Source organism: Bactrocera tryoni, chromosome 2 (assembly GCF_016617805.1).
Source record: "Bactrocera tryoni isolate S06 chromosome 2, CSIRO_BtryS06_freeze2, whole genome shotgun sequence".
Lineage (NCBI taxonomy): Eukaryota > Metazoa > Arthropoda > Insecta > Diptera > Tephritidae > Bactrocera > Bactrocera tryoni.
In genome coordinates, this window is record NC_052500.1 from 77317977 (window position 1) to 77331756 (window position 13780).

At 38.1% G+C, this 13780-nt stretch overlaps 1 protein-coding gene across 1 annotated transcript in view; it reads right to left on the reverse strand.

The window, feature by feature from the left end:
- Positions 1–13780, reverse strand: part of LOC120769491 (trissin receptor) — a 225170-nt gene that overhangs the window by 17794 nt on the left and 193596 nt on the right. Inside the window, exons 7-8 of the mRNA XM_040096520.1 lie at positions 12770–13309; positions 2361–2375 (exon numbers count right to left, since the gene is read on the reverse strand). Coding sequence (XP_039952454.1) covers positions 2361–2375; positions 12770–13309 — 555 coding nt within the window. The remainder of the gene's footprint in view (positions 1–2360; positions 2376–12769; positions 13310–13780) is intronic.

Consider the following 13780-nt stretch of genomic DNA (forward strand, 5'->3'; position numbering starts at 1 on the left):
GTTATTGAAAGTATTTAACTTTTTTTAGAAAAAGAAAGTTCCTTGAGTATAAGCATAGTGTTTTCCAAATTTTCTACATGTCATATAATCTCCAAATGATAGCGACAAGATTGTGCCACAAACGTTATTGAAACGAACTCAATAACTCCCAACACAATCAATTGCTCATACCAACCCTCATGACGTCATAAACTAATATAATAAAACTGTCATAATCTTAGCTCCTATCAATTTCAAGCAGTCAAATATTAAAATATAAATTCTATCAATCAAATTTGTATCAATTTGTTTTTTCTGAGTTCAAAACCCACCTGACTGCCTTCGTACTGTCATGTTGTCGGTCCAAGACATGTTTAAATGAAAAAATAGAGAAAACGTAAGAGTTTTAATAGCATTAAGTATAAAGTATGGAGTAGTAAATATCTCAAATTTGCTTACATATACAATTTTTTATTTTAATTCTCTACAAGTATATTCTACGTTTTTAGAAGTTTGAAATCTAAAATTAGAAAAAGTTTTTATAGCCTGAACAATGTATATTAAGTTTGTCACGAAGTTTGTAACACCAAGAAGGAAGCGTCAGAGACCCTATCAAGTATATATGTATATAAATTATCAGTATGTTGAGCTGAGTCGATTTAGCCATGTTCGTATGCCTGTATATATACGAACTAGTCTCTCAGTTTTTAAGTTCTTGTATGGAAAACTTTCACATTTGACAAGATATATTCACGGAATTTGGTACAGATTATTTTCTAAGGCAACAATATAGTCTCCGAAAAAATGGTTCAGATCGGATTACTATAGCATATAGCTGCCATACAAACCGAACGATCCTTTTTTTGTTTGTAATGCAAACGTCTTTCAATAGGCACTGCCAACTATTCGAGCTCTTTCAGTCATGAGAATCCCTAAGGGATTACGTAAGTTTTGGCGGCCAATAAAATCAATATTTTCTCAAATTTTCTTTCACATAAAAAACGAATATTTTTAATTTTTTAATATTTATTACAACTTTTGAGCGTTCAAAGATCAACAGTTTGAATAATAAATCGTGAATTATTCATAAAATTTTTTTGCTAATTCCGCCATTGGCAGCTGGTTTGCGGAGGTACCGCCCAAAATCGTCTCCTCATGGTAGTCAGCATAACAGACGAAGGATTCATATAAAATCAAAAAATCTGATTTCATCGGTTAGTAGATGAGTAAAGTATCTTCGACAATTGCTCAGTTTTTAATAATACGAGTATATTTCTCTAGCCACATCTTGTTTTCTATACTTTTTATATGTTTATAAAGAAAAGAAGAGGTTTCTTTTTATTTATTTTTTTTTTTTTGTTTTGAAAATTCCGCATTTTCCAAAAATATTTTTATTTTTTCATTTTCTTAAAATATAATATTTTCGAAATATTCTCTGAAAATATGACAAATACGATAAATAATTTTCTGGAACGTTCGAGAGTCGTTATTTAACCATTGCAGCTCGAAGACGTGTCATACTGTGGCGCCCCCAAATGCTGAAAGCTTAGCCTTGCCAAAGTCGCACAAGTGCTTAAGAGATGATCCATTGCTTCCCTGTCGTCTGGCTCCTTACATTCTTCTAGAACTGTGAGCACCGTCACCAACCTATGTTTATGTTCATAATCTATCATGTTCCCGATCAATAATGTTCCTACAGACCTTTTTATCGCGTGCCAGTATGAACTTTCTGTATTTCCGATCTACCCTTTTAGACAGGACTTTTTCAGCTTTGTACCCAGGTCAATCAGTCCATCGCATTTTGATTTTCTTTGCCATTGCTACTATGCAGACCGTCGTCTAGACAATGCATCAGTTTCCACTTTTGATCACATTTTCGTGAGACATCCGTTTTGAAGAAATGAAAAATGGTGCCTCATCGAAGGTTTTTTTTTTAATTTTTTTAAACAATTAATTTTTGGCTTTTTCTTGAAAGTTTGAAGAGAATTTTCTAACGCCGGAATCTTATTAATACTTATAAAGAAAAAGCTTCTTTCAGACATTAGATTATCTCTTCAATTTTTTCGTCCTGCTAATTTTAGATGAATCCCCATGAATAAGTCATGGCTGTTGAAGAAGAATTAGATCAACACAAACAGCCGCTTTTTTAAATTATACATAATTCTTTTTTAAACTTCGGTCAAGTCCAGCCAAAGCCTTTATTAATGATGTTATGTTTTTACATACTTTTATAAAATAAAATACTTTACTGGCAAAAAAATTATTTAATTTTGTAATTGCTTCCCATCTATGACCAGCTCCATAACAGAAATAATGTACCCTTGCCGAATTTAATATTCTTTAATATTCACTAATTCTTTTCGAAAATTTTGTATTCCCACGTTCCTGTTGTCAAGCTCCAGGGGGAGATGGCGAGGAAGATTCTCAGATCCGAAAAACGAAAAAAGTTATTATTATTAAGAATAAAGATGGAATATCTCCGAAACCAGTTGTCGGATCAACTACAAATCTTAGGAGAATGTACTCAAATATATGAGCATTAGATATTTAATTTCTTCGCATATGAATATAGTCCCTCTACAAATATATTTTATTTTCGTAACCATTCTTAGTTTTCGAAAAACGAAACATCTACATTCTCCATTAAGGACTCACATGGGTTTACGAGCTTGAGAAGATCGATTTCTAAATTCTAAAACACCTCTAGTATATTTTCCTAAATTTTCAAGTTCATGAGAATAATAGTTTCCGATATACAGCCTTGAGAACTTGTGCGTTCGAGGCTGGCTGGGCTAAGTGCGCCGCCTTTAAAAGCGTTTTTCTGTGTTTTTGAAGTCGGTTGGCAAGATTTCTTGAGAATTACTCAACCGATCTTCGTGAAATTGTACACAGGCTTTTGAGACACAGTTCTTAAAGACTTGGTCGAAGGATTTTTTTCGATTACGATTTTTGAAAAAAAATGCCGAGAAATTTTCTTTTTTTTTTTGTAAAAATGTCTGCCAAAAATCCATTTTTTTATTGCTTCGTCCAAGTTCTTAGTTAAAGCTTTAACTAAAACTTGTATTTATTTCACTTTAGATGATCCTGTAAGGAGTTATCCTGCCAACGCGGGCGCATCTTTTTTCCAAGGGGTCACCGGAAAACTTCTTTGTTAATAGTGTTTGTTTCGAATAAAATATTTTATAAGAAAAAATTGTTTAAAAGGCTAATTTTACCAGAGGAAACGCATGTAATCCCTTAATGAGCAGTGAACACAATATGGTATTTTTATAATATTTGAAAATATGAATAGCATATAAAAGCAACATATTTTTAAGCTGAAACTGCAGTACTAAGGAAATCAAGCTACTTTAGAATATTATTTTATTGAAAAAATTATACTTTCCGGGTATTATGTAATAAACTTCTTTTGTATACATATTTTTCCCTGACACTTTCTAAATCAACTTAAAATAATATTGCTATTAATCCCTCTCACACATTACTAAATATAAAATATCGTCATTCAAAATCTGATTTTCCAAAGAATCACATTTATACAAAGAGTTTGCAATTAAAAAGCAAATAAATTCCGCGAAGTCATGCTCTCTTTCGCTGGTAAATCTTACACTCGGTCGTTGAATAGTTTCTATGACGCGAAAAAGGCTACTTAATGAGTTTTCAAAGAAACTCTAATACAGCAGCAAGCTGGGCTTACAAATAGCACTAAACCATTTTGTATGAATTGCCACACTCATAGAGTCGTTAATTGCCTCAATTTCTTTAGACCCACTCATATCAGCAAATTTTGAAATGAAAAATTCTTGCAGCCAACAAATTCTGCGAAATGACTTTTCACGGCAGAATGAGAAATGTCAATAGACGGGAATTATAAGCTTACCAGAGAAAAACACATAAACTAACATGTGCTATATGAGTGGGATCCTTGTATGTGTTGCGTCGGCAGGGTGTGTGTTGCTGTACCGTAAGTAACCCAGTAGGAAAATATTGGTTTGTTTCTTGTCTTACTTTGTGCTCATTTACGGCAGTTTTTATTTGGCGCGCTTGACTGTGATCAGCCATATCACCTAACTTGAGTATATTTGCAATGTTTTCAGCAGACTTTGATATAAATATTTCCAGCAGAGTTCTAATATAAAGGTGGTGAAAAGTTCCGCTTCAAGTTTTAAGCCGAATTCAGCAAACTTGTAACAGAAGATTGCTCGGCTGCTAAAGAGCTTACAACATTATTTAGGGCGGTTGAAACAGAATTTCTTCTCAGGCTTAGAGTACTAGGGTTGATAGTGAGCCACCAAAATCGTGTAATATCACACCGTGAGACTTATACCTATGGAGATATGTAAAGTATAAAGCTTATATGGACATTTCTGCTTCGATTCACGCCTTGAAGAAAAACATTCCGCTTATCATTCGCCAATTATCAGTCAAAATGATCGAAAGAGTCATCGAAAATAAACTCACCGGATGGATCATTTGAGACGTAGCCGCGTGAAATATCACGCCGTTAGACTTTTAGCTATTGGAATATGTAAAGTATAAAGCTTATATGGACATTTCTGCTTCGATTCACGCCTGGGAGAAAAACATCCCGCCTATCATACGCCAGTTACCAGTCGAAATGGTCGAAAGAGTCATCTAAGATTGTACTCAACGGATGGATCATCTGAGACGTAGCCGCGTTCAACATTTGAAAGAGATAATCTAAAAAAAATAAATGCCAAAAAATGCTCTTTCCAATGATAATAAATACTCCCCATTAAATTTGAAGTTTATTTATTTTTTCTTAAAAAAAGTAAGGAATTTTTCGAAATAGATCAGGAACAAAATGTATGAATTTTTGATAGTATTTCTTCTCACAGGGTTTTAATGAAATAGTAGCCAATGGCAAGCACCACGTTCTCTGCAATTTGCAACAACGAAGCAATAGCTCCATACATATAATTCTTAAGTGGCAGTTGCGAACCAAACATTCAATGCCATGAATCGCCAACAGAGATTGTGTGCGCAGTAAATGAAATAAACTCGACTTATCTAGTGCTTCATATAATTGCGTACCCTTTAGGAAAGATATTACGAGTAATTATATTTTATATATGGTGGCCTTAACTCTATTCAAAGCTTCTAAATCATTTATGATGTGCAATTGAATTGCTTGTAAATCCTGGGGCTGCAAGTCAAAAATTGTCAGGTGGTTGTACACCTGATCGTGCGACCGAAAATTACGTATGAGCCGGTGGCTTGGGATTCACAGACTTCGGCAGTGCTCCAAATATCGAAGCTGCAACGACTTACATGAAGCCACATGTCGGTTGCCATGCGCATATGCCCGATGGCAGTACTTGAAGTGCTTGAGTTCACATCACTTCACCAGGTAATCGGTCAGGTAGCTAAACACATACTGCTTCAAATAACAGCAGTAGGGTTTGGCAGAGGTACGATATACTCATACCAGCGTATGAAGGACTTTAAGTATAGAAAATCCCAAGGGACAGCATTACCAAAAGAGTGAACTTCACCCAGAAGTTCAAGGTTACTCTTAGCAGCAAGGCTGAATGGAATGATTCCGGTCTCGAGAGCTACTGTTTACGGAAAGTAAAATTCAGTGGTGCACCGACGGCTAGAAAAGGTGGGAAGGAATTGGAGCAGAAGTCACAGTTGATGAACTACCCCGCTCCGCAGCATCCACCAACATGATGGGACCTATTGCGGTAAATCGCCATAGCATAAGGGAGCTGCTCCTCAAGGGTGAAGGATGGGCAAGGAGAGGTATTACTAAATAACTCCATGGCTCCCAAGTGGCTAATGTGTGGTTACAAGCTTAGCAAGAATCTCCCAAGGAACAAACTCAGGCTACTTGTCTACACTGGCCATAGCAAGCTCAAGAAGCACTTATGTATATAGCCTAGCTTCTTACGCAAATTGTTGGTTCTGCGACATGGATTCTGAAACAGAACATCTGCTAATTGACTGCTCAGCAGTCTGTGGATGCACAATAAAGGCCCTTGGATCCGTGTTTCCAAATGGAGATCACATTGTCTCAACAACATGTAGCAGTATAATAGAAGCCGGAGTTAGTGTGAGAATATACTGTTAAGAGTTACGCATAGGTAGTCTTTTAAACCCTTGGACCACTGCAGTATATTTCAAGCACACTTTTTCCTATTCGGAAAGCCGTTGAGCTAGCATCTAATGCATCATCAGGCCAAAAGTGTCCTGGTAAAAAGGCTGCAGTGGAGAGTGTCGCAGAGAGTATGCGGCTGAATGAACTTCTTTGCGACCTGGTAGTGAGATAGTAGAGGAGATTAGCAAGAGTAAGATTGGTAAACACATGCATTATTTATACGACGGTCCAGACAGCAGCAACGCAAGGAACTTAAAATTGCGATGGCAGTAGATCAAAAATACACCAAGTTCCTCACTCGACGAAAGGGACTGGAGCATCACAGTCTAGTATCAGCTCATGCATGCAGAATAGAGCTCACAGTACTTAGTAGACTGCACGGAAAGTCAAGAGCACGGCACCAAGGTAACAGTGGAGTATTTTGTCCCGTATTGCCAAGGCAACGCCTTTTAAGTACTTGGCCGGCATGAGACTCTGAAAGTAGTACCGTTAGTGAGGCCACAGACCCAGTTGTGTCAAGTCAAGGGCAGGTTCTTGACTTACCAGAATATCCCAACCTTTACTATGCATTGCGCCAGCCAGAGTTTCCTACAGATTAAGTTGTTTACGAGATAAGCTCTTGTAGTGTTTGTGGAAAAATATTATTGATTGCAAACGTATACGAAAGTGAAAAGAAGAAGGAGCAAAACCAGCGGCCAAAGCCATGTAAAATCTGAAATGATATGTTTGAACATTTGGCGGTTTAGAGCTTAATTAATTTGAGGTTCTGTATAGTTTAAACCATGTGCGTTTTTCAACCTTCAGAGAGATACTTTGTGAGAACTAAATATCTGTACAGAATTTAGCCCACACAACCCACAAAGGCACACCCTATTGTTCACAACACAACGGGAAAACCACGCCACTTCTAGAAACACAAGAAGATTGAGAAACCAGACATGCAGATGAAATTACAACAATAATGCATACGCAGCGGTAAAACCACGCCACGCAAGCAATACAGCGGGATACCATGAAGACGGAGAAATCAGACAAGTAGATAAAACAACAACAAGCATGCATAAGCAGCGGTAAAACCACGCCACTGCCAGCAACATACGCCGTCCCAGCAACACACGCCATCCCAACGCAACATGTTGCGAATGTTTTAGCACGCAGCACAAGCTTGCTGGGGAGTTAGGTGACGGATGATCAGGGAGTCAGCACGGGACTGTGACAGCGTACACACGTTCACCATCAGACTACGCAGTGAGTTAATCCTCTGGCTAGTCTTGGTACCCTGACTTGTGAACGCCGTCTGTTAAGGGTGAGCTTGGTAGTGAGTTTATTCTCTGACCAACTCAACCTTTAACATCGCGGTCGCTAACGCAGTCTTCCGTGATCCGGGATCTCTACGCGGCAAAGTAATTAAAAGGACCTCTCCAGCGTAGCAGAGGAGCGTAAACGTGTATACAAGTACAGCGTTATTGAAGCCTACACGAGCGTCGGCAGAAGTAGCCGAACGTAGTCGTCGTAGCACGCGAGTGTCAGCGTCATTGAAGCCTACACGAGCGCTGGCAGAATTAGCCGAGCGTAATCGTCGTAGCACGCGAGCGTCAACGTATACGCCAGGACATCGTCATCGATGCATACAGGAGCGCCGGCAGAAATAGCTGAGCGTGGTCGTCGTAGCACGAGAGCGTACGTCGCAGGACATCGTCATTGCAGTCGTCTGACACCCAGGAACGCAGCAGGTGGGAAACGGTATTGCCCTAACGGACCACACAGAACCGTTACCCTGACAGCGTCGTCCTCGACAACGCAGGAGACAATTTTGCAACATAGATTAATACATATTATATATTAATATAAGTTGAATGAAATAAAGTACGATTCGCAGAAGAGCCCCAATATTTACAAATTTATTGCAACGAACCCTGTACACGGCGAGTAAACCTCAGCAATTTATACTTGTTAGAAGCTGGGGCAGAAAAAAGCTTCGTTACAACTTGTACTAGCGTCTTGATTTGATTTCAACTTTTTTGAACCTCAGATAATTCAATGTCCAAATTTCCACACCAGGTTAGTGCGGGTGGGCTTTTAAGACAGCTGCCTAGTAGATTCTAGTCAATATCGTTTCGGATAATTGCGTCTGGAGTTGGTCACAGAACATGCCGAGCCATCCTCATCTTCTTTTGAGAATCAGAGAACCCAAGTCATCGATGTTTTCGTTTGAGAATATCGGTCAAAAGATGTGTTTGGTTTGTGCGTGACCATAAGTATGTGTTAGAGACGAGCCAGGAAAATTCGGAGTATAAAGAGAAGGAATCTGAATCTCTGTTTCTGTAAACTTGCAGTTTTGGATATTAAATGGGACAGGATTGTATATTCCATGTGAAGTTAAAGTTGAGTTGAATATTTTTATTTTGATACGCCTCGGATTAATCGAGGAGCAGCAGACCACAGTGAATACGACGAAAGTCGCTCCTATTTTAAAAGGTTGGTAATGTCTTCCTTTGATTCTCAGTTTGCAAGTATATTATTGCAAAAGTAACGAAAGGTTTTCACATTTTCGAGTTCTATGCTATGGACTAGGAAGGTTTGGGTACAAAAGTAGGTTTTGTTGATACGAGTTTTGGGTATGCAAGATGATAGTTTTACTGTTATTAATAATGCAGTTACTTGCACTGCAACTTGTTTCTTTTCATATGAGCAGAGCTATGTGTCATTACACATATCGTCTGCCTAGTCGAGATATTTTATAAAGACTCCAGCTTATTACTTTCGTTTATAACCACAAACTAACTAAAATTTACCTCATATAAGCTATTACAACGAGGCTTGTTGTTCCTTTTCATTGGTATGATTTTTTACGTGGCGGGTCCCAAACCCAGCGCACAACCCTGCGGAGGGGATGTTTCGTAAAAAAGAAGAAGAAGCTATTACAACTCGCATTTTTCGTAAACAAATCTTTATTTCCTCAAATCTACTCATTATCTACCGTGCAAATCTAACCAAATCCAATAAACTTTATATAACCTAACCTCACTTATTACTAATTTAACCACAACTAACCTCAGAACTTATAAATCGCTTTAAATGAAGTAAAAATTCATTCTTCTTTTATTTTTTTCTCTTTTCTTAAGCAATTTCATGCTTATCTTCAGCAAAATAGTTACTCTCGCCGATTATCTGCTTTATTTATTTCACTTGAAATGAATTAAGTAAAAACTTCTAAACTTTTCACAGAAGTTTAACTGACGCGCGCTCTCCAGCGACAGCTACACTAGAATTACAGTGAAGGCGTTAGAGTGGAGAGAGATAGATGATAGTGGTGCTAAATGTTAAGCAAATGTAGAGGAATGAACGGTTAGTTTAAACTTAGAGCACGAAGAGAAGACAAGAGCAAGAAGTGTAGAGAAGAGCAACAAGCAAGTGTCAGTGAAGACTTAAAGCGAAAGCAAAGTTAGGCCAATTAAAAACTCAGAAGGAATGACATAAAATTGTTATTTTCAGGGAAATGGAAAGGGTTGGGGGGTTAGCATCAACGATAGGTGCTTTCGGGATTTGGGAAAAATTAATGGAATTAAAAGTTTATTGAGTTTATTTGCAATGAGAAATGACAAAACATATGGAATATTTAACAAAAATAATAAAAAATAAAATAAAAAAATCAAAGAACAAAAATATAAAAAATATAAAAAAGGAATTTAAAAAAATAAAAAAATGAATTAAAAAAAATTAAAATAGTAAAAAAAAGAGTTCAAAAAAAGAATTCAAAAAATACTGTTTCATAATCAGCTCAAGCTTTTTTATTAAAATTTTTTATTTTTTATTTTTTTTTTGTTCAATTTCACATCAAATAAGTTTCTTTTCAAGTACTCAAGTACAATTCAGCGTTTGTTCTTAGTTTTTACGCCGCTCAACTATTTTGAAAAAGTTTCCAAGTTTCGAGACATTTCAACATTTAACACCTTATTGTCAATAGCGCCAGCAAGTGCGGTAAGACGAAATCTAGCATGTAGTGGTTGCACAAACTTTCGAGGTCCATTACCCAAAAGCACATTCCACAGGCTTCCGCAAATAGATTTGCGCCAATCGTGTGCGTCTCGGTGTGGCTATCAGCGTGGCAACGGTGGCTTGGCTGCGGCCATGTTTGCGGTACAGATTAGCTTCGGGCAGAAAGTTTCACCAAAAGCAAACAAGTAACGAACTTGCCACTTTAGTTTTGGTGGCAAGCAAATGGCGCTTGCTCGTGCTTCTTGAGATTCGCCGTCGTCGTCGTCCAAATGTGCAACTTGCAAAAGTTTCGCTTGATTTCCTTTCATTAGAAAAATGTAATTTTAAGTAGTATGTGAGTGAGAGCGTAACGCTGGCGGAATATACGGAGATTTTGCGCTAAACTTTGTTTTGGTGTGAATGAAAACTTGTCGGTAAATAAATTAGAAAAATAAATTTTTCATTTTTACCCTTTAGTTTCGCATGCATTTGGCAAATTTTCGCAAAATGATAAATGTGCCAATCTATTAACCATTTCTGCGCTAGTTTTGCCAAGAAATGTAAAAAGTGGCAAATGCTTTTGGCTAATTGCAAATTTTATTTGGAAAAAGTTTGTGAAAATAAAATTCAATTTCAATTTCTTTGCCGCACTAATTACTCACGTAAAAAGCTGGCGCGACTTCATGAAAAAAAATGTGAACGAGTTTTGGTGTTACTAAAGAATTTTTTGTAAGTTTTGGCTAGTAACTGTACAAAAGATGACATTACACATAGTTTTGTTGGTAAGCCGAAGTTAAATTTGAATTAACAGAGGCCAATGAGAGAGCATAAGATTTCGTTTAGAATTTTACTCGGAGAAGTGTCTCTGGAAACTTGTTTCAGAGAATAGAATATTCTGGTTTAAATTATGTTTCGGGTTTTCCAATGAGGATGATATGATTTCTAAGTGTCGTTTTTCCTTTTCGCTGTTTGGTGCCAATTGGAGATTCCAATGTAGCCAGATGGAGTATTTTCATCCATTCGGACACATGATCAAGCTAGCATAGCCACTGTCTCTTATTTCGCTAAACTATGTCATCTTCGTTGTATATCTCGTACATCGAATGCGGTATTTGCCGTTGCCAATGCGCAATGTACCATAAATCTTCCGCAGGACCTTTCTCTCGAAAACTCGTAACACCGATTCATCAGATGTTGTCATTGTACATGCTTCTGCAGTTTATAGCAGGACGGGAATAATGACTGACTTAAAGAATGGTGTCTTTGTTCGCCGAGCGAGAACTTTACTTCTCAATTGCCTACTCAGTCCGAAGTAGCACCTGTTGACAAGAGTTATTCTGTGTTGCATTTTGAGCCTGACATTGTTGTTGCTGTTAATACTGGTTCCGAGATATTTATATACAACTTCGAAATTGTGACTGTCAACAGTGACGTGGAATGCGGCAACTACTTGTTTGATAACAGGCGATATTTCGTCTTGCCAGACCTATTTGCTTAGCTTACTTATTCAGTCTAGGGAAATCAGAGCTAACGGTGCGTGTGTTGAGACCACTGATATCAATATCATCGACATACGCAGCTGTACACTCTCATAGTTAGAAAATTGTACCTTCTCTATTCAGCTCTGCAGCTCAAATTATTTTCTTTAGGAGTTGATTGAAGAAGTCGCACGACAGGAAGTCGCCTTGTCTGAAACCATGTTTCATTTCTAACTGCTCGGAGAGGTCCTTCCCGATCCTGACGGAGTTTTTGGTATTGATCGACGTCAGTTTACTCAGCCGTATTAGTTTTACGGTTACCCAAATTCAGACATAGCGGCATAAATTCGTGCTGTCGAAAGCTGCTTTAAAATCGACGAAGAGTAGGTATTCGGCGATCTTCTTTTCACCGGCCTTCTTCAAGATTTGGCACATGGTGATAATCTGGTCCATTGTAGAAAGAAATCATATAGCTCTTATTGGAAAACCCTATATATTTAATAGCAAACTAAATGTAGCCTGTTCTGGGCATTTCAGAAAGGATAAGAAGCATAAGGACTAAACTTTACATATAATTATACTATACCTACATACATTAGGGCGGATTGATTTTTTCGATAAAATCGAGTATTCAGTAAATGTTCTATGGATCATTCTGACTAACTTTGACTAAGATACTATGACTCTAAAACCAGTTTCGAGCCAGAGATTTTTAAGTCGAAATTAAAACAAACTGAATAATCGGTTCGCCTTAATCTATTAGGCAAAGTTATGCAGAATGATACTTAGAACATTCCCATATACGGGTTTTTTCGCTTCCTTGGCTCCCTGAAAATCGACCCGCTCTAATATACATACATATAAAACATGTATGCAAATAAGCTCGCTGCAAATTGCCTCCAAATTCTAATATGCAAATTATGCGCGCGAAATTTAATAAAATCCGAACTGAAATATGTACATATATACGCGCCACCACTGAAATCGGCATTCCGCGGCATAAGCGGCAGGCGTCAGCTCAAAGCCGCACATAAGTATGCACATTTCTATTAGTCGTAAACCTCATAAAAGCCATCACGAACATACATATTAGGCAATTTATGCGCACATACAAGCACCCGCACACACACACAGTCAATCACAGTCCATACACACACATGCACACACAGAGGTAACGGTGGTTATAATATGCAATATTTAATTAACAGCTCACCTGGCTCTCGGTGATGCTGACGCCGCGCTTCTCGTACTTGCTGCTCTGCCTGCGCGACAACAAGCCGCTCGTCATACTGGTGACAACAACACCACCGCTACCGACACCTCCACCGCCACCAGCGCCAGCGCCACAACCACTCAGACTACCCATGCCCACCACGCCCACAACAGTGGTGTGCGTCAACTCAGCGCCGGGCAACTGTTGCTCCGCGTGTGTCTGTTGCAAATGATTCGGATGATGACTGATGTTGTGCAGTGTCGTTGTTGTCTGTGCTGAATGATGATTATAGGACATATGATGATTATGTTGTTGTAGTTGTTGCGTATGCGGATGATGATGATGATGGTGATGATTGTGATTGTGATGTTGTGAATGTTGATGATGATACATGCTGTTATGTAAGCTCATGCTTTCGTCTTGTTGTTGCTGTTGCTGCTGTTGTTGTTGCTGCTGCTGTTGCTGATGCTGTGTGACTAAATGGTGCGAGAGACCGTGTGAGCTGCGCCACAAAGCGACCGCAATTTTGCTATAGAGCACCTGTGGAGAGAATGATTTCGGTTATTGTTTTGGCTCTGAGACAATTTAGTGAGATTGTCAAAATTTATGGGAAACGATTTAAGTGTGCCATCTATTGTCTAGCTCATACGATGCAAATGTGGGCTAGACAAGGTCGTTAAATTGATGTGCATTTGAATGGAGTGGCTTTAATCAAAATATATTTTAATGCGACTGCTTGTATTAAAGAGAGTATGAAGACTGCTTAAAGCAACAATTGAGTTGCTCTTTGACAGTTATGGGCCTTCATATTTAGAGATTAGAAATGGAGTGCAGAATGTTTGAGGAGAAATCTGTAAAATTTCGCCTTGAAGCTCTTTGACAATAAGAATTATCTTGAGTGATAGGGAACCTTATTAGGTTCAGTTAGAGTAAGCTAGGTACTTGATTCCTCCAGATGGCGGGGAATCACACTTACTCTGCTAGGTACAGGCCTTTTGTGAAGCTATATTA